Raw genomic sequence first — 22,233 nt, forward strand, 5'->3', positions numbered from 1 at the left:
TATATAATTGTTCTAAGGAAAGCAAACTGAGGGTAGAGATTACCTCTTTCAACAAATAAAAATTTCTTGGAACTTAGCTCTAGAACAGTTATTATTTAACATTTTAACATGGCATCTAGAGAATGAAAAACCCAGTAAAATCTGTTGCTGTGTGGATGGCACAATACTTTTCCTAGTCGTAAAATACCGCTTTGATGGATTCAAACTTCCAATAGTCACTCTTGCAATTGAATGAAAAAAATAAATAAAGATAGCAATAATAATAAAAACAAACAGATAAAGGAACACTCATTGTAGCTTACTTAATTGCATGTTAACACACATAAGAGTTACATGACTTGCATCATACTCAAGAGATAATGGAAGCCAAACTTTGGTCATGTCTATATATATACATACATACATATACATATGCATATGTATGTATATGTATATGTATGTATGTATATATGTATATATGTATGTATATATCTATGCGTATATATATACACACACATGCAATATGTGTAGATGTGTGTGTGTGTGTGTGTGTGTGTGTGTGTGTGTGTGTGTATCTACCTACACATATATACGCTTTTGAAATCTAAAAGGGAATTTTCTTATGCATAGAGTTCTGGTGTCCAGTTACACTTTTGGCTTTTTATATGGAGAAATAATTTAGACTACTTCTAATGTGATGACTTTTATAATAACTTTTTGATTTAGCCATATTAATAAATGCGAGCAACCTAGCTGGGAGTGAGAATGGGGAGGAATGGGTGTTGGGGATCATCTATTAAGATAATAATGCTACATGTCAATTACTAAATTTTAGTGGCATATATAATAAAGATTTATTTAGAGCAAACATTTGTGAGATGGCCTTGACTCATCTCACCTGGGCTTATATATTTTTCTATGGTCAACTGCACATTATGTACATACCTCTACTGATCTTGGATGAGCTCACTCAAGTGTCTGGGAAGGGGCTGGCCATTGGATGACTTAGTTTGGCTTTGGCTTGGATGGTAGAGATGACTCGTCTACCTTTGGATCTCATCCTCCAGCAGGTTAGGCTGGTCATATTCATGTAGTCATACAAAGAAGCAAAAGAAGCAAACCTCAATGCTTAAAAATGTTGAAGCTCCTGCTTGGGTCTCATTTGCTGATATCTTATTGCTCAAAGCAATTCATGTGGAGTCAGACCGAGTAAGATCGAGAGGGCTCAACACTATGACATGAGGGAAAAAAAAAAAAAAAAGATATAGGGAAAAATAAAGAATTAATACAATTAATTTTCAGCAGAACATATTTTCCCAGGATATGGGGGGAGGAAGAAGTTCATTTTTGGTTTCAGACTGTAAACTTACAAATGAATATTTGGTTTATTTGAGCAAATTAACTAACAAAACACTCTCAGCCATATTAATGCATCAGTCAGGTTTGTTAGGCCAATATAACTTTTCTTAAATTTATTCATTTTGTATATATTTGTAGTAATATCAAGTGGCAATTTTCCAGACAAGTAGGGCTGTGGAGGTGGCATCAATGCTCAAAGAATAATTTTTGCCTTGTTACATTTTAAACAAATTGTCATTTGTAGTGTCACTGTTGGAAGAGGAGTTCTGTCATACTTTAGTTTGGGTCACTTTTTCTTAGGAAATAAGTTTTCATAAGTCACCCAGCATCACAATATTTCCCCCCAGTCCATGATTTATTTGTTAGGGTCATATACTTTGGCTATATTTTATCATGTGGGTTTACTTAATATTCAAATAATTAGTTTCCTTGGGATTCTAACTATATTTTACTGGGAAACTGGAGTGAAAGGGGTTGAATGAACAATCAATTTTTTAGCTTTTATGAAATTGCAGAGGATAATGAGAAAAAAATAGCTAATTTGGTTGCGATTAGCAAAATAGCTCCCTTTGTCGAAAGAAGCCCCTAAATATTTCTTTCCAAAATAGAATCCTACAGTTTTTACAGTGAAACATAGTTGATATGAGGAAGAATTATTTATCCAAACATAAACGCTGGTTATGAATATGTTTCTAACATAACTGGAAGGGGTCGACACTGCCTCTTTACTTCTAAGGCAAGTTCACATTCTGCTTCAGCTGATTATTTTTTCAACAATATTTGTTTTAGTCTTTTATGGTCTGCCAGTACTTTTTTGAAGACCAGTTAGAATAGCAGCCAGCAGAGTTGAGACTAAAAGGGGGCAAATATCTCTCCAGAAGCAAGACTACTTCAAAAGCTATGCATTACAAAGCCCTACTGTGACTTAAATCATCACTTATTTTTAAGGGGGATTTGCTAATGTAGAATTGGTTTCTTATCTTCCCAGCCCCTAGTGAGCCTTTACTGTGCAAATTCGCTGATGGAGGACAAAAGAAGAGGCAGAATCAAAGCAAATACACCCAGAATGGAAGGCCTTGGCCCAGGGAAGGAGAGGTGAGTCCTGGTTGACTTGTGCTCAGAAATTTGGCAGCAAATATCCCTCGAAAGGGTGGGAAGACAGATATTTGGGGCCATGATGAAATCAGGTCCTGCAGAAAACCAAATGTCTTCAAAGGAGGCAAATGATCAGGACTATATTAATGTGCTCAGTACAAAATGACTTAAGAAAGAGTGTAGGACTTCAAAACTGACTTCAGGTCAGCACTACGCTAAGTCTTCTGTTTTAACCAAACTTGAACCTGATGGGCACTCACAGAAAGACTTACTCACAAAGAATTAATCTGTGATTATATAATAGTCATAAAAAGAGGGTATGACTACTTAAGAAAGTATTTTCAGTGAAATCAATAGTGAGAATTCGATGTTGTGTTTTGAAAAAAGCAAACAAAAATTTAGATTTATTTCATTCTACCATTAAGATGCTCTACTTGGCACATAGATGTGTATGATGCATATGTCCATATGTTCATTAATGTGTGGATATGTGTTTTATAAATGTATATGTTAATATAAAATATGTCATTTCCTGTTGGTCAAGGAGAAACAAAAATTGATATGTACAGGATTTTGTTTTTCACAACGAGGAGAAAAGCATGTAACTGGTAATTATCCATTTACCCTCCTAGCACAAAATGGTTGAAAAGCAAGCTTATGGATCTAGTGCCACTTGGAATGGATTTCCTTTTGTTATTTTTTATTGTAAGAAGACAAAGAAAAGGTGTCTGGGCTTCTAAAGGTTCTTTGTATTCTTTGTGAAATGGAATGAAGTTGTTTGAATGACTTGAATAAATGCCATTTTGTACCAAGGCCATAATTTGAACAGAATAGCTTTATTTAGCATTTCTATTCAAAGTACCTACTTCATCCATTTATCATTTAAGAGGCATCCGACTTGATGCAGCATTTTATACTTTCAGCACTGAGACAACAGTTGTAAGGAAAAAAAGGAGGGTGGAATTTTTCTCAGCAAAACCTTTAGCCATTTTTCAGTTTCTAAGACTTGTCTGTTTTGAGTATTTTCATGCAGGTCTCAAAACCCATCTTAAAAAGTATAGTATATTCCAGTATTGTATAATCTATAACTCATTACCTTATGACGCGAAAAAGAGAATCACCATTGGGTGCCTGAAGCTAATAAAAAAAGGCACAAGTTTCAACATTCTCAACTTTATTTTTATTTTATTATTTTTTTTAAACACCTACAGCATCTGGTATTCCTAGGTGGTCTTCCATCGAAGTGCTAACCAGGCCCGATCCTGCTTAGCTTCTGAGATCAGACAAGATCAGGCATGTTCAGGGTAGTATGGCCATAGACAATTCTCAACTGTAGAAAGGCAGTTTATGTTACGTTCAAAAAAGGAAGAGGGAGGGGAATGACCCATGTATGTTGAGCATGCAGTTTGGTGGTCAGTAGGTAGTCCACTGCCCCCAGAAGACAGCTAATTTCTGATAGCACTCATTATCACGTTGGTCCCCAACCAAGCATCCATCGTCGAGAAAGACTCATTTGAGCTTTAAAAATGTAGCTGAGTCAAATGCCTGCTGTTCAGAAAGATTTCTGAATCGCAGACCATAACCCAAAAGCCTCAAATCTGAATTAGGTATCTTAACACTAATGATTGAAACTTCAGTTCTTGTCTCCTTATAAATCTGTAATATTACATTCACAAAATAGATGCCAATTGCAGAAAGACAGCTCACCTGAGTCTACATTTCTTAGACACCAAACCAATAAAAATAAATGTACAGTTAGAGCTGCCATCCCGCTACTATTACGGAATCTACGGCTTTTGTTTTAGAGCATGTTAAAGAAAGAATGTGTATATTCGTGGCATAGAAACATTGTGGAGTCAAGTTTAGGACCCAGAATGCCTCATAATTTAAATGTATTTTTAAAAGTATATTTCTAATCTTTGTTTTCAAAAGTTGCTTTTTAAGAGCTATAGATTTTCCTGTTGAACTATGAAAATCAGGGAACCGTAATAAATTTATCTGTGACCAATAAAAATATATTTCAAATGTATAAACACATTCAGAGGAAAGAAATTAGGAAAATAAATGGCATGCACTAAAAATATGCTTATCAAATATTTTGGTTTTGAGATGAACATGGTAATTTTTACAACTTTATTGTGGTACTGGAGTAGACACACCAAGAATGTTAGATAACTTTGTGTGTCCATCTTTACAAATATTTTCACTTTTATTTCCCCTTACATTGTACTTGCTGGCATAAATTAAAGTATATCAGATGTTTATAAAATATGACATAATATAAATTAATCCTATGTAAGCAGTATTTAATTAATGTTATATACCAGTAAATTTTAATTACTGTATTTCATAGTTTCTAAGATACACAGGTTTTTTTTGTTGTTTTTCCACATTTTAACGGTTCTGGAATTGTTTCTCCTCATATAATCAATGGCTTTATTACAAGATAATTTGTGTTTGCTTCTCTTAGTCATCTGGGGTTACTACCTACAGTTTCTCCTTAAGGTCTATAATCACAATGATTGCCTGAATCGAAACCCCAATCAAAGCAAAGATGGTGGGTCACATCCTGAGGGGAATTTATTTTTTGTCCCCTTCTTTCATCCAGTGTTAAGAATGAGACGTGCAACTTTCCTTAAAGTCCATTTCTGATGGGTAGTTTTGTTTTTCCATTTACCTTGTAACCCTTTGACATCCCAATTTTATAAGATCATTTTGGATATTTGTTTTTGCTCATTTCTCTTATTATACAGTTGACTCTTGAACAACACGGGTTTGAACTGCACCAAGTCTACTTATATGCATTTTTTTCAATAAATATACAATTGATCCTTCATATCCCTGGATTTCCCATCCAAGGATTTGACCAACCAGTGATGGAAAACAGTATTTTTTGATACGCAATTGGATTTCATGGATGCAGGAGAACCAATAGTATGCATTGTTCTATGGCATTTCATAAGAGACTTAAGCACTTGTGGATTTTGGTATGTTTAGGAGGTCCTGGAACTAATCCCCCATGGATATCTAGTTAAATTTGGAGGGATTCAAAAGTTACATGCAAATTTTTGACTACATGAGGGTCGGCACCCTAACCCCTGTGTTGTTCAAGAATCAACTGTATAAAATAATGATAAACTTTTCAATCATCGCCTTAAATAAAATGAAGGATAATTTATATTCTGCTGCTTCAAAACTTGAGATAATAGCATGGATTGAGGCTAATGTTTACTTTTCCTCTTTCATGAAAATCAGGTAAAAAACGAGAGTGTGAAAAGGATTTTTGATGAAATGCTTAAAATACAAAATCAGTGGATTGTAAGCATCCTAAAAGTAACTTAACAGACAACTGATAGGCTAATTAACAGTTTAATTTATTGTGTAAAGCTGTTTTCTTCTGGGTGGCATTTTAATAATAGTTCTTTTAGCATAGTTTGATGAAATTCATTTCTTTACAGAAAACTAATACTGAAAACTATACATGTAAATTAGTTTAAATTAGTGAAGTTTTTAAGCTTAAATATGTGCTCTGTGGTCCTTGTCATTTTATTTCTTTGTTTTGTTTTTCGTCTTTGTCTTTTTTGTTATTGTATTTTTACTTTTTCTTTTTGTTTTGTTTTTTTTCTTTGATTTTTTTTTTCATTGTATTAATGCAACAGTTTTCGAACTCTTTGGTCTCAGTATTCCTTTATGCTCATAAAAATTATTATGTATTAGTTCATTAAAAAAACAATAAACCCATCACATGTTAACAAAAATAGTGTATTTTTATGGAAAACACTATACTTTTCAAAGCAAAGGCAATTATTTTTGAGAAGAATGGCACTGTTTTACATTTTTGCAAATCGCTTTAATGTCTGCCTTAGTAAAAGATGACCAGATTTGTATATCTGCTTCAGCATTCAACCTGTTGCAATATGCTGTTTTGTTTAAGCACACGAAGAAAGTCCAACTTCACACAGACATGTCATTGAAAAATAGAGGGCCTGTGGATCTTTTAAAAGGATCTCAGGAACCTTTAGGTGATGGTACATCACATTTTGAGAACCATTGTTCAAGAGAAGCTTGAGCCAAGAACAGGGCTAATAGTCAACTTCTATATGCCAGAGAGCCATGCAGCTTGTTAAAATATTAAAATATATCGGTATCATTTGGTATATAACTGCTGGCTCTGGTCCCTCAGTACAACCCCACTGCCACTCTGGTGAGTCCTTCAAGACCTCTCATGATCCAGCGAGAATGGGGAGTTCCCCAGGATCCTACTTCAGCATTTAAATTCTGATTGGCCAGTGCTTATGCCATACTGGTAGTAAAATGTTTTAGCGTCACCCCTAGTTCAGAGATGGTTCCACTTCATCGTCACTATGACTCTCATGACATTGCATTGGCCAGATGGTTCAATTACATCTGAGGCCATATTCTCAGTTCTTACTTCAGACAATATGTCACTCAAATTGATCTTGTTAGTGCTCCTTCAATGAATGGTCTGGAATCAGGAATAAAACAGTCCAAAAATATATCAGAAACATGAAGAGGAACTCCTGTTGCTTCTTCCTAATAGTCCAAAGACTATTTCTAAAGACTACCAAGAAGCCACAAAATTTGTTTGGACTCAACACCTCAAATCATAACAGCAGATCAAAAAACATTCAACTATGATGACAAGAGTCACTCAGATTTTGAAATTCCTTTATGTTAACTTTTGTTGTGACTAGTCTGGGTTTCCTTCAGAATTTTCAACATTAGTAAATACTGATTGAAATCACAGAAAGTGTTGCTATTTCTCCAAATTTTCATACTGAGATGTTACCCTTAAATAGTGCAAATATTAAAAATTTTAAAAAACCTACCCAAGCCCTGTACTAATTGAGTCATTAAATGTCATTGATTAACAATTACTTTGGGAGTTGTACTTCTAATAAATAATACTTTGGCCAGAGACACAAACAAGAGACATGGTAAATGAACCAGAAGTAACCCAACATAGTACTCAGATGTCTAGTGAAACAGACACCAAGATTTCATTATAAAAAGTTAAATCAATAAAATGACATTTCTTGCCTTTATCTTACTTACAGTTCTCCACTAGAATCAATTAAAAAACAATAAAAAATAACTAATATTTTCACTCTATTTGCTACTCTGAAGATATTTTTTCTTACTATGGAAACACTTAAGATTATCTTCATGGTCTAGATATGCAAATGAACTAATGAAACTAATACAATTTGTAAGCAATCAACACTCAGGTTCCCAGGAAAAGTTTACAGGTTATGTTAGAGAGAAAATCAAGTCAGTTTTTTGGGGATGCTTTCTAGGAATACTAAGGTTTGGAATTTCTTACCTATTCCCAATTAAAGAACAAGTTCCAGATGATTCCTAATGATATATTATTTCTTGAAGACATTTTATTTAAGTGCATTATTTGCCCAAGACACAGGCTTCTGGGTATAGGAGTACAGTGTATAAACCGGATAATACCAGAGGGTGCCATTCACACAAACCAGATGTAAATGGTGCCCCTTAGCATAGTAAAAATACTTTAGATTTGCCTGGACATGTTAATGTAAACAGTGGTCCCAACCTTTGTGACACCAGGGACCGGTGCTCCTATGAGAATCTAATACCCAATAATCTGAGGTGGAGCTGAGGCGGTGATGCTAGTGTAGGCGGTGATGCTGAAGCGGCTGCAGGTGCAAATGAAGCTTCCCTCAGTTTGCCTGCGGCTCACTTCCTGCTGTGCGGTAGACTTCCTAACAAGCTAAGGACTGGTAGGGACTGGCCCAGGGGTTTGGGACGCCTGGTTTAAAAACCTTTAAAGTTTAATAAACTGACATAATGTCCTTTAATTTCCTTAAATTAGTAGATCCCATTAATGCATTCACAAAATGCACTATTAGTGAGCTGAAAGCTAAGGTCGTTTTATCACAGGCAACTTAAGGGATCTGTTATGACCTATAACCTAAATAATATGTTGCCTATTTTCAGACCTGAAATGAACTTGTTTTCAGTGATGATTAAAACTTCCCCTATACTATAAAGTTTTATAACTTCTGTCCATTCATAGCTATTATTAATAAAAATTCTCTTCAGTGCCAGTAGTGAATAAAGGCCTACAAAGGCCATGTGGGAGAATGGGATTTCCCATTCTGCTATGAAGTCCATAGTCAAGTGCAGGCAAAGTTGAAAAACCTGATTTCAAACACCCAGCCTCTTTCTTGTTGTGCCTCAAGGTATTAGGAGTAATTATTTATTCTGACTAAATCCACTTCTGATTGAGACAAAGATGTCTTTTTAGGTTTCTAGGTAGGCAGGTAGCCATAGTCAACACAATAGTTACATCCTATGTTCCACTTCTAGATGATTAAACATTTTCTTTGAAGGATATGTCCTAATTTTTTTGTTTGTTTTTGTTTTATTTTTTATTTTTGAATAAAGGTGAATACACACAGATTTGGCATCATAATTATCAAATTCAGTTGTATCTTCGTCATCATCATCATCATCAGTACTCTTATTATCATAAAGCATTTGTTCCTTCCATGACTAATACTTTATGATATGGCTTGAGGATGCAATGAGGTATAAGATACGATCCCTGCTCCGAGTGTTTGTTAGATATCAACATTCACAGTGAGCTGAAAACTAAGATCCTTTTATCACAGGCAACTTAAGTGATCTGTTATGACCTATCATCTAGATAATACGGTGTCTATTTTCAGACCTAAAATCAATTTGTTTTCAGTGCCAATGAAAACTTCTAATCTCCCATTGTTTCTGATTTGCTTTCTTACTATCTTAGTATATGACTACTTTTTGAAGAAATGTCCTTTCGAGAGAAGAATTCTGTTTGGGAGAGGTTTTTTTTTGTTTTTTGTTTTTGTTTTTTGTTTTTTAAGGCAATATGGAAAAGGAAGCAGTTAAACAAAAGCATTCAGTCAGTCAATAAACACTTGTCAAGTGTCCACTCTGTGGAAAGCACAAGACTGCATGATGTAGGTATGAGGAGAACACACAATCCCCTACCTCCTTGCAGCCCAAAATGACAAAGATCTTCTATGTCTGTAAAGCAAGAGATTAAAAGTGGAATAGAATATAATTTAGTGTTGTAAAAATAAAATCACTGACTATAACTGGCCTCATACCTACCAACATTGAAAGAAAACCAAAGCCAAAATAATAATAATAATTATAATAGCAGCAACAACAAAAAGCAGCAGCCACAAGAACATTAGCACATGTTAGTTTTGTTGCTGAGCATTGATTGTGTGTGTTTTCACGGTAATTGATTTATACGCATTTACAAGCCAGTAAATTCTCCCCAAAGTTGGAAAGCTCCACCTTGTTAGCTGGTTGATAGAGGCTTCTATGCCCTTTAGGTCCCGAGTGGCACAGAGAGAAGAAGGAAGTGACTTGAGCTCTGGAATGTTATTTAATCAATCTTGAGTCCTTCTCTAATGCACCTATTGAGAATAATAATACTTTCCAAATTTTAAGAAATTGTGTTTGTCAACATCTGTTTGCTTTTCTTCATAATTTACAGGGCACTTTATTTTGGTGATTAAGGGGCAAACTATAGAATATAAATCACAAAATCCACAGCTCCCGACTTAGTGACAACACCGAGCAAACTTTTCAGTCTTTAAGTTTCATTTTCCTCATCAGTAGAATTAGAATGGTCAAAAGCGAATATTTAGTAAGTGGAAAGAGTTAATGAGGTGGTGAAGGCAAAGCACTGAGCACAGTGCCTGGCAAACTATAATTGCTCACATATCAGCTGTTATTATAACTGTCACAATATCATCAACACAAATCAGGGCTTTTTAATCTGAAAGCCAGCTTTGCTATGTGTTCTTTGTGACTCAAGTGTTTAATTCCTTATTTTCTAATTTTATGCCATGTCCATTTATTTTTCAAACAGAAATTATTTTTAATGATACATACATTTATTTAAAAGAAAATCTGCTGCTGATATAATTTTCCAGCTGAGTTTTGACTTATTTTTATAAAGCATATTATAAAACAAGTAGAAATTAATTTATTTTAACTTTCACCCACATTTTATTAATGTTTTTATAAGATCACATTCCAAATCATAAAGCGCTAGTTAGCACTGAAACATTAGATGGTTTTCAAATTTCTAGCCAATTTTCTCTTGAAGGTCATACAATCATAAAAGTCAAGAACAGGCAAAGAAAAGGGACTTGGATGTAGAAGAAGAAAGAAAAAGAAAAAAAGATAATTAAAAGAAAACCAAGTGCTGCTAGATATCAAGGAAAAGATTGAGTTGGGCTACTATTGAGAACTGATAAATTACACGTTTGATTTTTTTGAAGGGAAAGATGAATTAACCTACTTATTCTGGCAAATAATGGCAATCGATTTGGATACCTTTGTGGCTATGAAAAAGTACTCCTCATGCTCAAATACTTTCCAGTATCCTTCAAAACGATTGTCTTTGATGAAAGAAACATTCTAATGCTATAATTGGTGACTTATTGGATTTAACAAGAATAAGAAACAAGAATTTTCTTACATGTAATGTGGTTCCATAGTGCTGAATGTAAATAATTTTTAAGCTTCTACATCCTACTCTATTTCAAGAGCGATGTTACTAAATTCTTCTGTTAGGAAGTTTTAGAATCTTTACAAATAGTGGCATTAATGCCATTTATAAAATTTACTTTTGTTTGCTAAAAGGCTCAGACTCATGAAATTATCAGTTTGAAAAAAAGATACAGTAGATGCTTATTATTTGAGGGCTCCATAATTGAAAATTTACCTACGGTCTAAAATTTATTCATAACCGCAGAATCAATACTCATAGTACTTTCATTAATGGTCATTTGCAGATGTGCAGAAAAGTGAAAAATTTGTCACCCAACACATGTTCCCAACTGAAGATGAACATATGATATTCCGCCTTCTTGTTTCAGCTCATATTGTAAACAGTGTCTTTTACTTAGTTTATTTAGGATCTCATTTTTCACATTTTGTTGCTTTTTGTTAGTGAATTCACCATTTAAAATGGCCCTCAAGTGCAGTGCTGAAATTCTGTCTAGGGTTCCTAAGTGCAAGAAATCTATGAGGTGACTTATGGAGAAAATATGGGAAAAAAATGGAGATAAGCTTTGTTCAGACCTGTGCCGTTGGCTGTGAATTCAATGTTAATAAATCAACAATATACAGTTGTTTCTCTGTATCCACAGGGGATTAGTTCCAGGGCTCCCTGTGGATATCAAAATCCACCAATGTTTAAGGCCCTTATATAAAATGATGTGGTATTTGAGTATAACCTGTATTTGTATATAGGCTACAGCAAGTTATGCCTACATATAACTTAATTAGTGTGGATTCAGCATAGTGCTTGGCACATGGCAAATTCAAGTTTGCTTTTTGGAATTCTCTGGGATTTTTTTTTTCAAAAATTTCTGAACTGTGATTGGTTGAATCTATGGATGTGAAACCCACAGATATAAAGAGTTAACTGCATATTCAATAAGGTGTCGTTAGACATAAACACACATAAAACAAGGTTATGTATTGATCAGTTGGTGAAAGTGTTGTGACCAGAGGCTCAGAGGAACCTAACCCTGTACTTCCTCTAGAAGCAATGATTCAATATTCACTAATTCAGTGTTTATAGTGACTTTACAGAATATAATTACTGTGATAACAAGAATCAACTGTATCTTGTTTTATGATTTATTAAGTGGGATCCAGTTGATTGGTTAAGTTTATGCCCCTCCCACTGATGTAAAAAACAATTTGCCTGGGTATCAAAAATTGCTGTACCAGTGCATGCACCAATTATCTTTTTTAGGAGTCATGTTACAATCAATTATTAATTGTTATGAATTTGAAATCAACAGTTCTTACTTACTCTACTCGACCAACAAGTGTAAAACTTCCTAAGGAATTTGGAAAAAGCTTCCATACAGATGTATTAAATTAATAAAATTAATTTATTAATTTAATACATTTGTGCTATCAGTGGCTTGTAATCATTTCATAAATATCATTAAATATTTGACCCAATGTAAAGATTCATATAGCTTCCTTAGCAAGAAAAAATCCATCTAAAACAATGAATTATTTCTACTATTATTTATAGCATTCTTATTCACATACCTATCTGCATAAAACAAGAAGGCTATTGGACCTTTACTTTAGGAACCAAAATGAGTCCCATTGATATGGAAAATACTGATATTAAAGGTCACATAGGTGGCTGCGGACATAATGGCAAACGTGCTACATAAAATATGGAAAAAGGCTACCTATCCCTATCATCACCATTCAAAGGAAAACCCCTAAATAGAAAATTTTGTTGAGTTTCTTAAAAACATTTAGCTGTTACGGTTACCAATACTACTGTAAAGCACATCTTTTGAGACATTCTTAGCAGTGAGGAAGACAAGATGCAGCTCAACCAAGTGGCCCCCTTGTCTTCAGTTGGATCTCCTCTGAATAACAGTATCTCTTTATGAACTGTTCAATCAGTCACCGGTCAACAGCTTTCTTATTAAATGTTAAGTATTAAGAACAATCTGACAATGAGGCCCAGGATACATAATTTCTACTAACTTTGAAGCCATACTGGCTGCAATTTAATTTTATAAAACCAAATATTAGAAAATTTGTTTCAGAGATATGGAATTTAAGTACTACTCCAATGAGGCACTAGAAATAAAAATACTTTGAAGAGAACTGCGATATCTAAATAATTAGTATATGTAAATAGTATGTATTTAGTATAAATAGTATATCCAAAGAATTACTTTAAAAACTTAGTAATAGCTTGTAGAATCAGGATATCTTTGACCATATTCCAAGAAAGTAGAAACATCATCTATATAGTTCACTACTACTTTCTTTGCGTATATCAATGCTTGACAATTAGTTGTCTAATTCTTTTTTTTAATAAGACCTTGGGGAAAAAAATTAAGACATAACTGTTAACATTGCCAGGTTCTGCAAATGGTCTTTTAAACCTTGAACTGAAGGAGAGTCTTTACAAATGTAATCTTAAAGAACAGTTGACTGTTATGGTGAATGCTAGTAGTTACAAGTTGGATTTGTCAGCCAGTCTACCAGATGCATTTTTTTAAAATTTATTTCATGTGCCTTACTTGCTATTTACAGAGCAGATTCAAAGCGAATGACCCTTTTAATCTCAAAAGAAATTTCTCTTTGGCACAAAAACTTGAATTCTCAGTAATTCAGCATGAAAACTTTCTTACTCAAATGTTCTTATTTTAAAGCAGCTGAGCTCAATATTTACTAACCTATCATCACTAAAGATAAAAAATAAATCTTGTAAATGTCTGTAATAATGTAATTTTGGATATAATATAATTAATGGTGAGCTCCAGTCCTCTACCTAGTATCCATTCTCAAGGAAGAGGATGGAATAATGTACTTATGTTCTTAGAGCAGGAATAGGGTTGGGAGTTTAAGACATAAGGCTGGGAATATGATAGCAAGCAATTAAAGGAAAAGGCTGATGATTGATCTCCATGTCTCCTGTGTTCCCTTGACCCAGTCTCCATGGATCAAGGCAACTAAATGGGGCCTCGACCAACTGAGAGTATTCTGGAGTTGCTGGCATTGCTGTGGCAGTCCCAGCCTGCTGCAAGACTCAGAATCATCCCCATCAATATTTAAGCCATTGCTTACAACTTCTAGGTAACACCAAACTGCAGCTGGGTCCTAGAAGACCATTGATCAATTAACTAAATACCTGGGGCTTACACTATCTAGATGCACAGGCTTGTCCTGGTAGCAACATCAACATTTTATATTTTTCACTCTTCTTACCATGTTATGGTGGATTTAACAGTCTATATACCATATCATGGATTCTAAGACACCATCAATTAAAGATGAAATGTCATTTTCAATACCACTAAAAAAAGTGGAGATACTTTCCAAGCTATCGAATGCCATGAATTATCATGTGAGTTCCAGTTTCACAGATATTAAAATGTGGGGAAAAAAAAGTCACGTCTTGGAATCTATGAGATTCAGCCATTTAGATTGAGATAAAAACAAAAGTACCTACATAAAATACGGTACTGTTCTCATTTCTTTTTTGATTATTGATCAAGACTCTATTAACTTTTATTTTAATAACAAATTCAGATTAGAACTTTTTTTTCTTTCAAGACTTTGAGAACCTTAGCCAGCTACATCATACAATGTTATTATACCTTGTCTTCTGCTTCTTTTTGGAGTTTTTTTCTATGTAGCCATAGACTTTCTCAGCCTTCCAGATTTAATTCTGTCTGTATCTTTCTATCTTAGTTTTCTCTGTTGCTGTATAAAAGAGAAATTTTCTGTCTGACAAGAATGTTTTGTAAAAGTCAAAAAGGAGAAATACCACGATGACATAGTGTATAAACAACAGCATGACTGCCCTTGATGTTCTTTTCCCAGACATAAAGAGGTGAAATTTTCTCATTGCCTATTTTTGTTATTTTTTAAGTGATAAATCCCTTACATCTCATTTGCTTGGCAACCCCCCGAAGATGTTAAGATGACTTTTAACAACCTTCTTCTCCTCTCCCTGGCTTAATATCTTGGAGAAGAGGGGCCCCCATGTTTTGTAGCTGCCTCTAATTCCTCCTAGGCCCCTGCTCATGATCTGGCTCAGGAACACTGGCCTCCTTGCTGCATCAGAAAGTTCTCTGAGCAATCCCGATAATCATCGTGCTTCCCTCTACTGACCAATCAAGGGCTGAAACATTTTTTTCTAGAAGTTCAATTGAGTTCAGCTGAAACTTCTAAGAGGACATTTTATTTTTACTAAGAAGTAAAAATTGAAAACACTTAAATTCCATTTTCAAATACAAATTAAACTAAAGTCCAAATTCAAAATTGTCTTTAAGTCAATTATTCATTTATTCATTTATTTAACAAATATATATTGAGTCCCTATTATGTTCCAAACATTGGGCTAGGAACAGGAGATAACAAGAAGGACATACCAAGAATCTAGTTGAGACAAAAATGACAAAGCATAGTCATATTGGCTTCCATCCTGAATCACAGGGAGAGAACAAAGGCAGTGGTTATTTCTATGTGGAGAGAGAGATGGCTTTAAGAGGCCGTGATGTTTAGTTTGAAGCTAAAAGACTAGAATTTCAGTTTTCCCATAGACAGTGATACATAGTTTCCAGCCAAAAATTGCAGCAACAAAGGCCCAGAGGCCCAGGGCAGGATGAGTATGTGTCTGAGTTTCATGAAGGGCAGGGTCTAGAGTTGCATAGGAAGATTGTGGAAGTTAGTAGGTGCACAGAGACTTGATCATGAAGGACTCGTGAGCCATGTATTATTTTAGTGAGTCACCTAAAAGAAAGCACCATGATGTGGTCAGATTTGCTCATTTGTAAGAGGAATCCTCACAGCACAATGGTTGACTGATGGATTGGAAGAAAGTTGCAAGCAAAGGCTGGAGAAAATATCATTACTAAAAGATATTAATAAACATCCTAACAAAAAAATATGATAACTTGAATAAAACTCTGATCATATATTGAAATTACTAATCCAACTTGGCAATAAATGTCTGGAATTCAGAATAGATACTTGACTTTGAGACCAAGATTCAGGAATTACCGTGACATAAATAATAGTTGGCATCAGAAAGTGAATATCATTATTGTACCGAAGGAGAGACGAGAAGGGCAAACCCTGGCCCTAAGTGCTGACATCTCAAAGGAAGATGGAACAAGTGACATCAAAGCAGAAATTGTTCTTGAGAGGGCAGAAGAAAGCCAAAGGGAATGAGTTTTGAAAGAAGAAAATAATCACTGCTCAAATGATGCAATTTAATCAAATATAATTTGGGAAAAAAGTATTCCTTGAATTTAGAAATTTTGAAAAGTTAGGAAGTGCAGTGTGAACCATTTCACAGGTTGGTGAGCATCTTTTATAAGACAGTTACTTAGAATGTTTCTGTCTTATCTCAGGACCATGTCGCATAGTCTCCCTTTTGTAGACTTTGGCAATTTCTTTGTCTACTGTCTCATTTATCCCTCATCTGTTCCAGAGAAGGACTTGCTGCACATAGTCCAGAGAGCATATAAAACCCTCATTTACTCAGCCACTATGATCACGTGGATTTATGACTTGTTATTAGCTTCCATAACTATAAACAGTGTACCATTAACCCTAAAGTTTGAGTCTTTATTCTTGACCTCCTACCTATTCTTACCTTGATCTTTCTGGCAGCAAACCTCATCCCACCCCAGCTCTTCTGTATTCCATTGACCCAGCAAAGCTAAATGCCTCCTGGCATTTCCAAAAATTCTTCTAAATTAGGCTTCTGGTCTATAGGACTTTTACAAATGATATGCCTTGTTTTCTTACTCCTGAATTTAAAATTTTAAACAAGTCATAAAATATATGCCATGCTTTTTTAATAAAAATTTTTCCCTCATTATAGAAGTAATCCTCATTATACACAATTTAGAAGAGTCAGAAAAAATATGAAAGTAAAAAAAGTCATCTATAGTTATATGCCCCAACATTTTGGCACTTAACATTGTTGAAATTAATTTTTTGTTTTATTTCTAATCAGAGATTTAATTTTTTTAATTTTATTTGTTGAGTTTTGTACACACAATATTGTATCATGATTTCTTCACTAAAGGACATATTTTCTAAAAAAAAAATACTAATGAATAAATATAAACAGTGTTAAGTAAGGTTTCACTACAATAGCAGTACCTAAACATATATAACACATAATTTTCAAGCCCCCTTTATATACATCATTTTTAAGTCTTATTTTATTTATTGATTTACCATAACCAACTTACTATTGTAAATATTTTTAAAATTTGTTGCAAAGATATCAAGAAAACTATATTATCCTTTTCTTCTTCGATTTCCTGAACTCATCTCAAATTCAGTACACAATATTTACTAAAATATACAGTATTTACTACATATTCACTAAAGTGTTGCTTTAAGCTAATTGTAGAAAATTGGAAATCCTTATGATTGCTCGTTTGTAACTCATCCAATTATGATGATTCATGTGTCAGGGCAGAATTTGGAAAAAGGAAAAATGTTAGGCTAAAACATCAATGTTTCAATTTGCCAAGAATTTCAATGTATATCTATCTGTATGAAGTTTACTGCTAAAATATTTAGCTCTTATGGTCTATACTCTGTCCGGAAGGACCAGAAATATTTTATTATGGCTGAAATACCAACCCAAAATTCAGCTGTAGCTGGAAAATGACAAAAATGGCCCTTTTTGTTTTAAATAAATTATAAATGCCTCCAGCACACAAATAATGTGAACTCAAAAAATGGAAGATATTTGTGAATCTAATAAGCCCTTTTTGAAAGAATGACAGGATTAAACAACACTTCTTTGCATATGTGGTGTGATATTTTCATTTTGTTCCGAGTTATTTTACTTTCTGTGTGACTCTGAAGTTTGTAAACATGCCATAAAAATTTGGTACTTATATAATGATGATTTCATGATTCTAGCTTAGCATAAAGGTAGCTAGAAAGAGCAGCAAATTTGATTTTCTTTTTTACCTTTGTGGAAAGAAACAAAAAGGAACTGAATGAAAAATCTGCATTAAGACCATACTAGAATTATAACACAACAATCTGTTACGCATGAAATGAATATCAGGTGCAGTCAAGTGTTAGTTATTGTGTTATGATATTGAGCCAACAGGTGAAGTTCAAAAAACCTTCTGTTGAATCCATGCCTTGTTTTGTTACCCACAATGTTCCAAATGCATATGACTTGACACTATCTCTTGTCTCCTCTTGCCAAAGGTACTCAGAGGCAGGACTGTCCCTAGGCAAAATCATGAAGTAGGTGAAACTTGTGTTCATTCCCTACCCTATTGTAATGACAATCTCACCTTAGATTCTCTCTACCCCCTTGTCCCCAAGTGCCTACTCCAGTTGCTCATTGCTCTGGATTTACTCCTTATTTCCCAGAGGCTTCATACTGTTTCTTCTTGCCCAATCCCTCTTTGATTGTATAATTTTTCTCCTCAAAAAATGTTTAGTGTCTTCCCAAGAGGAGCCAGGCAATCGAGATGACCCCTCCTTTCTCTTGGAGTCTTATTTCCCACTGTTTCCCTCCAATGGTCTACTGTAGATGGATCACCTGCCTCACCCTTGTTATTTACACACCTTCTTCCATGTTGTTCATACCTCCTCCAAGTGCCTTCCCTAATCACTTCCTGCCTCTCTCCTCTACACCTCATCCATACTGCTCATATGGCGCTTACCACATTTTGCTTTGTATTATAATATTTATGTATGTGTCTTGTCTCCAGGCACTGTGCTGGGAGTTTTACAAACGTAATCTCATTTAAATTTCACAACAATACAATGAGGTAGGTATTACTATACCACTTAAGAGTTGAGAAATCTGAGGCTCAAATAGGTTAAATAATTTGCCTAAGGCCATGCTGATAGAAAGTAACAGAATTAAGACTTGAACCCAGGTCCAAAACATATATTCTTTCCACTAAACCATATTGCCACTTTTCAGTTCTTTTCCATCTTCTGAAAGATGGATGGAGCTTTAAGATGGAGGAAAAGGCCGACAGGCTTTCTGATTTTCAAATATGTATTCAATAGAGACAGAGATGATTGGTAATGACTGTATTATTCCTAGCTAGAACTGATTGGTGAACTATAATCCATGAGGAATTCAAGTAGAATTTGAAAGAAAAAAAATTTTTACCTAACGTGGCTACAGCAAATAAATATGTTCAAGAAAATTTATAGCAATGGTCATTGAGCACTATTGGGAAATAAGTAAATAAGAAAAAGAAATAAATGTGAAGTTAGCTAGGAAAGGTTTCCTATAAGTCACCCAGGATTTTAACAATTCAGGGTGGTTAGAAGGCTAAAGATATGATTACCATCCTAAATCTCTCATGAACTGACTATCTCTATTGAGTATAAAGCCTGTTTTTGTCATTCTGCCCTGGTGTGGCATCTTGGATAAGTTAGGGGAGAGAGGGTTAGTGTTTCTAAAAGGGAAAAGTCATCCCAAATGGACTGCTTTTACAACTGTCCACTCCAGCACCCAGGACCATGGAGTTTCAGCTCACCCTGAATGTCTCCATTCTGGGGATTGCTCAGGCTGGGGCCATCCTCCCACCAGTTACATGGCAAGAATTTAGACTTTGAGTCTCTATGTGTTTTGCATTGCTTGCTACCTTTGCCTCTCCCCAAAAACTAATAATCGTTCCTAATTTCTGCTCTTTTTTTCTTATCTCATTCCCCAGTCCCCCAGCTTGTCATATTATCAACTGATAATATATTATTAGTTGTATATTTCTTAAGCTGAGTAAAATACAGTTATTATTAAACGTGTTCTCAGTACACTTCTATTAACTTCTGGCACTCACTCAACTTTGTTTGCAAACTCTGTTTCAATTTACGTGTGCTCCCTGTGTGCTAATCTCATTCGTATTTGGCTCCTCACTTTTGTTCCTCATACCAATCATAATAATAATTTAAAAATTCTGATGTAAGGAAAATAATTTATACAATCTAAGCTTTAATATAGCAGGCCATACTGGATTTCAGGCTCTATACTAGGAAACTTGAGAATTTTTATGTATTAAATCTAGGAATTCAATAAGCCTAACAGGAAAAACACTTTCAACCACATTGGAAAAAACTCAAACACAAAAGCTCTTTTTCCTTTTTTTTTTTTTTTTAAGTTTTAATGGTTTTTCTTACCCTCTACACAAGTCTTCAAAGCTAGTTCCCTTTTTTATCTTACTTTTAATTTTGAAATACTTATAGATTCACAGACAATTACAAAAGAAATGAAAAGGGAGGCCTCGTATACCCCACATCCCATTTCTCCCATGGTTACATCTTACATAATTATACTGCACTAACAAAGCCAGAAAATTGACATCAGTCTAATTCATTTTTAAATTTCAAAACAGAAAAAAAAAAAATCCATCCTAAAGATAACTTCGTCAGTTTTAAATTTTACTCTGCATTCTCTTTCTGCTCACAAGTGATAACCAGGTTGACAGTCCTGAAAAGTAAAGGGTAGTCTGTCCATACAACCACAGAGGAAGTTCCCCCACATAGTGATGATCCTCAGATCTCATTCAGTTCCCAAGTCAGTGTTACAGCAGAGCTGTGGAAGGGAGCCTACATCTGAAGACTTGGTTTGTAATCTGGTTCTGCCTCCAAATGTGTGACCTTGAGCAAGTCACTTGACCTCCCCCAAGCTTCAGTGTCTTCATCTATAAAACAGAGAAACAATTTCCCCTGCCTGCTTCACAAGGCTGTTGTGAGGATGCAATGTGATGATGTGTATGAAGGGAGGTGATAGACTGGAAATCAGCAATTGTGAAGTTTATATGCTTTTCTCAAACTACTGCCAGTTAAAGAAGTATAGTTTTTCAGAGTTGTCTTTATTCTTAGAAACTGAATAAAACCACTTCCTTATTAGCCACACAGCCTAGAATGTCCATCCTGTGTAAATGACCTTCCCTATGGATAACTCTTAATAAGACAGATACTAGCAATACAACTCTTAATAAGACAGATAGAAGCACTCTGTGACTCTACCTACATACCCCTGAGGCATACAAAATATTTTAAAATAAATATTTCTTAACATTTTCTTCTGAAAGGTTGAATGCATTTTAAGTCGTTTTTATTTTATACTGACTTTAAGATTCATTCTTACCTTTTTTTTTTTTATGCCATGAGATGTACAATAGTGAGACTTGACAATAGTGAGAAATTATAAGGATACCAGATTAGACGGCAGATGGTTTATGAAGGAGGAATGGAAATCTTCCAAGCTGCATTGTTCCTTGGTTTTTCTAGATATATAATATAAACTCCCTAACTCACTGGTGGATCCTGGTGTGTGGGTAGTGAAAATGCTAGTCTTGGCAGTAAGGGTAGAGAAATATATAGGAGAAAATAAACTTAAATCATGGAGAGTAAAAATAAGCATCCTTGTGTGAACTGAATGTTTTAGGAACCACAATATAAATGTTAAGATCTGTTTTCTCCTCTCCCTCTTATATACAGGCTGGCATGGCTCTGACCTATGACCCCACAGCTGCCATACAGAATGGGTAAGTCTACCACATTTTCTCTATTTTAATTGCTAAGATATCTTTGACCTCTGAAATCAGTACCGAAGAAGAATGTTCAAATCTGTCTTTTGTTTTAAATTTTTTAGCAAAAACTTTAAAGCAAACATTTCTCACCATTATACTTTTGTTTTTCTTCTCCTAAGTGACTCTGACTTCATAGTCTCTCCCATGTCACCCATTCTCATAAGGCCTCTGTGACATTAAGAGCGCATATTCTTTCCGGAAATAATCTAGTTTAATAAAAAAATAAAGAGAAAAAACTGGAGTTTCGGCTCCCAATCAAGTAGTCAAAAGTGAACTTTGGAGGGGCACCATGTCTGAGGCAGTGAGGACAGCCTGGGACACAGTGACATGTCTTCCTTCTCCTGCAGGTCTCCACATCTCAGGTTGCCACCTCTATACCATATTGATGTTGACTGTGATACATCTGTTCACCTGCAGTCACCCACTATGTGACGCGTCCTTATCCATGTCTTATATTAACAGTGTAATATTGTATTCTTTAAACTATGTCAACAGTTGGAAAAAAGGTTCACCTTCTTCCGCTACCCACTTGGATATTTACAACATTTCCCTTAGGAAACAAGATGTTAAGGATACCAATTTTCTTTCTTTTATCTACTCTTATCTGATACAGAACTTTACTCCATCAATCAGTCCC

General features: G+C 34.7%; 1 protein-coding gene and 1 pseudogene across 17 annotated transcripts in view; one reads left to right on the plus strand and one right to left on the minus strand.

Annotated features, from left to right (window-relative positions):
• RBMS3 (RNA binding motif single stranded interacting protein 3) overlaps positions 1-22,233 on the plus strand; it is a 653,502-nt gene that overhangs the window by 521,975 nt on the left and 109,294 nt on the right. For 10 of the 17 annotated variants that reach the window (XM_023533089.1, XM_023533290.1, XM_023533186.1 and 7 more), the window contains 3 exons: positions 2,327-2,433; positions 18,244-18,282; positions 21,505-21,551. In XM_023533089.1, coding sequence (XP_023388857.1) covers positions 2,327-2,433; positions 18,244-18,282; positions 21,505-21,551 — 193 coding nt within the window. The remainder of the gene's footprint in view (positions 1-2,326; positions 2,434-18,243; positions 18,283-21,504; positions 21,552-22,233) is intronic. The other 7 variants (XM_011360463.2, XM_023533163.1, XM_023533252.1 and 4 more) reach the window with 1 other exon arrangement.
• Positions 3,636-3,754, minus strand: LOC111736782 (annotated as a pseudogene).

This window comes from Pteropus vampyrus, unplaced genomic scaffold (genome assembly GCF_000151845.1).
Source record: "Pteropus vampyrus isolate Shadow unplaced genomic scaffold, Pvam_2.0 Scaffold1, whole genome shotgun sequence".
NCBI classification, from domain to species: domain Eukaryota; kingdom Metazoa; phylum Chordata; class Mammalia; order Chiroptera; family Pteropodidae; genus Pteropus; species Pteropus vampyrus.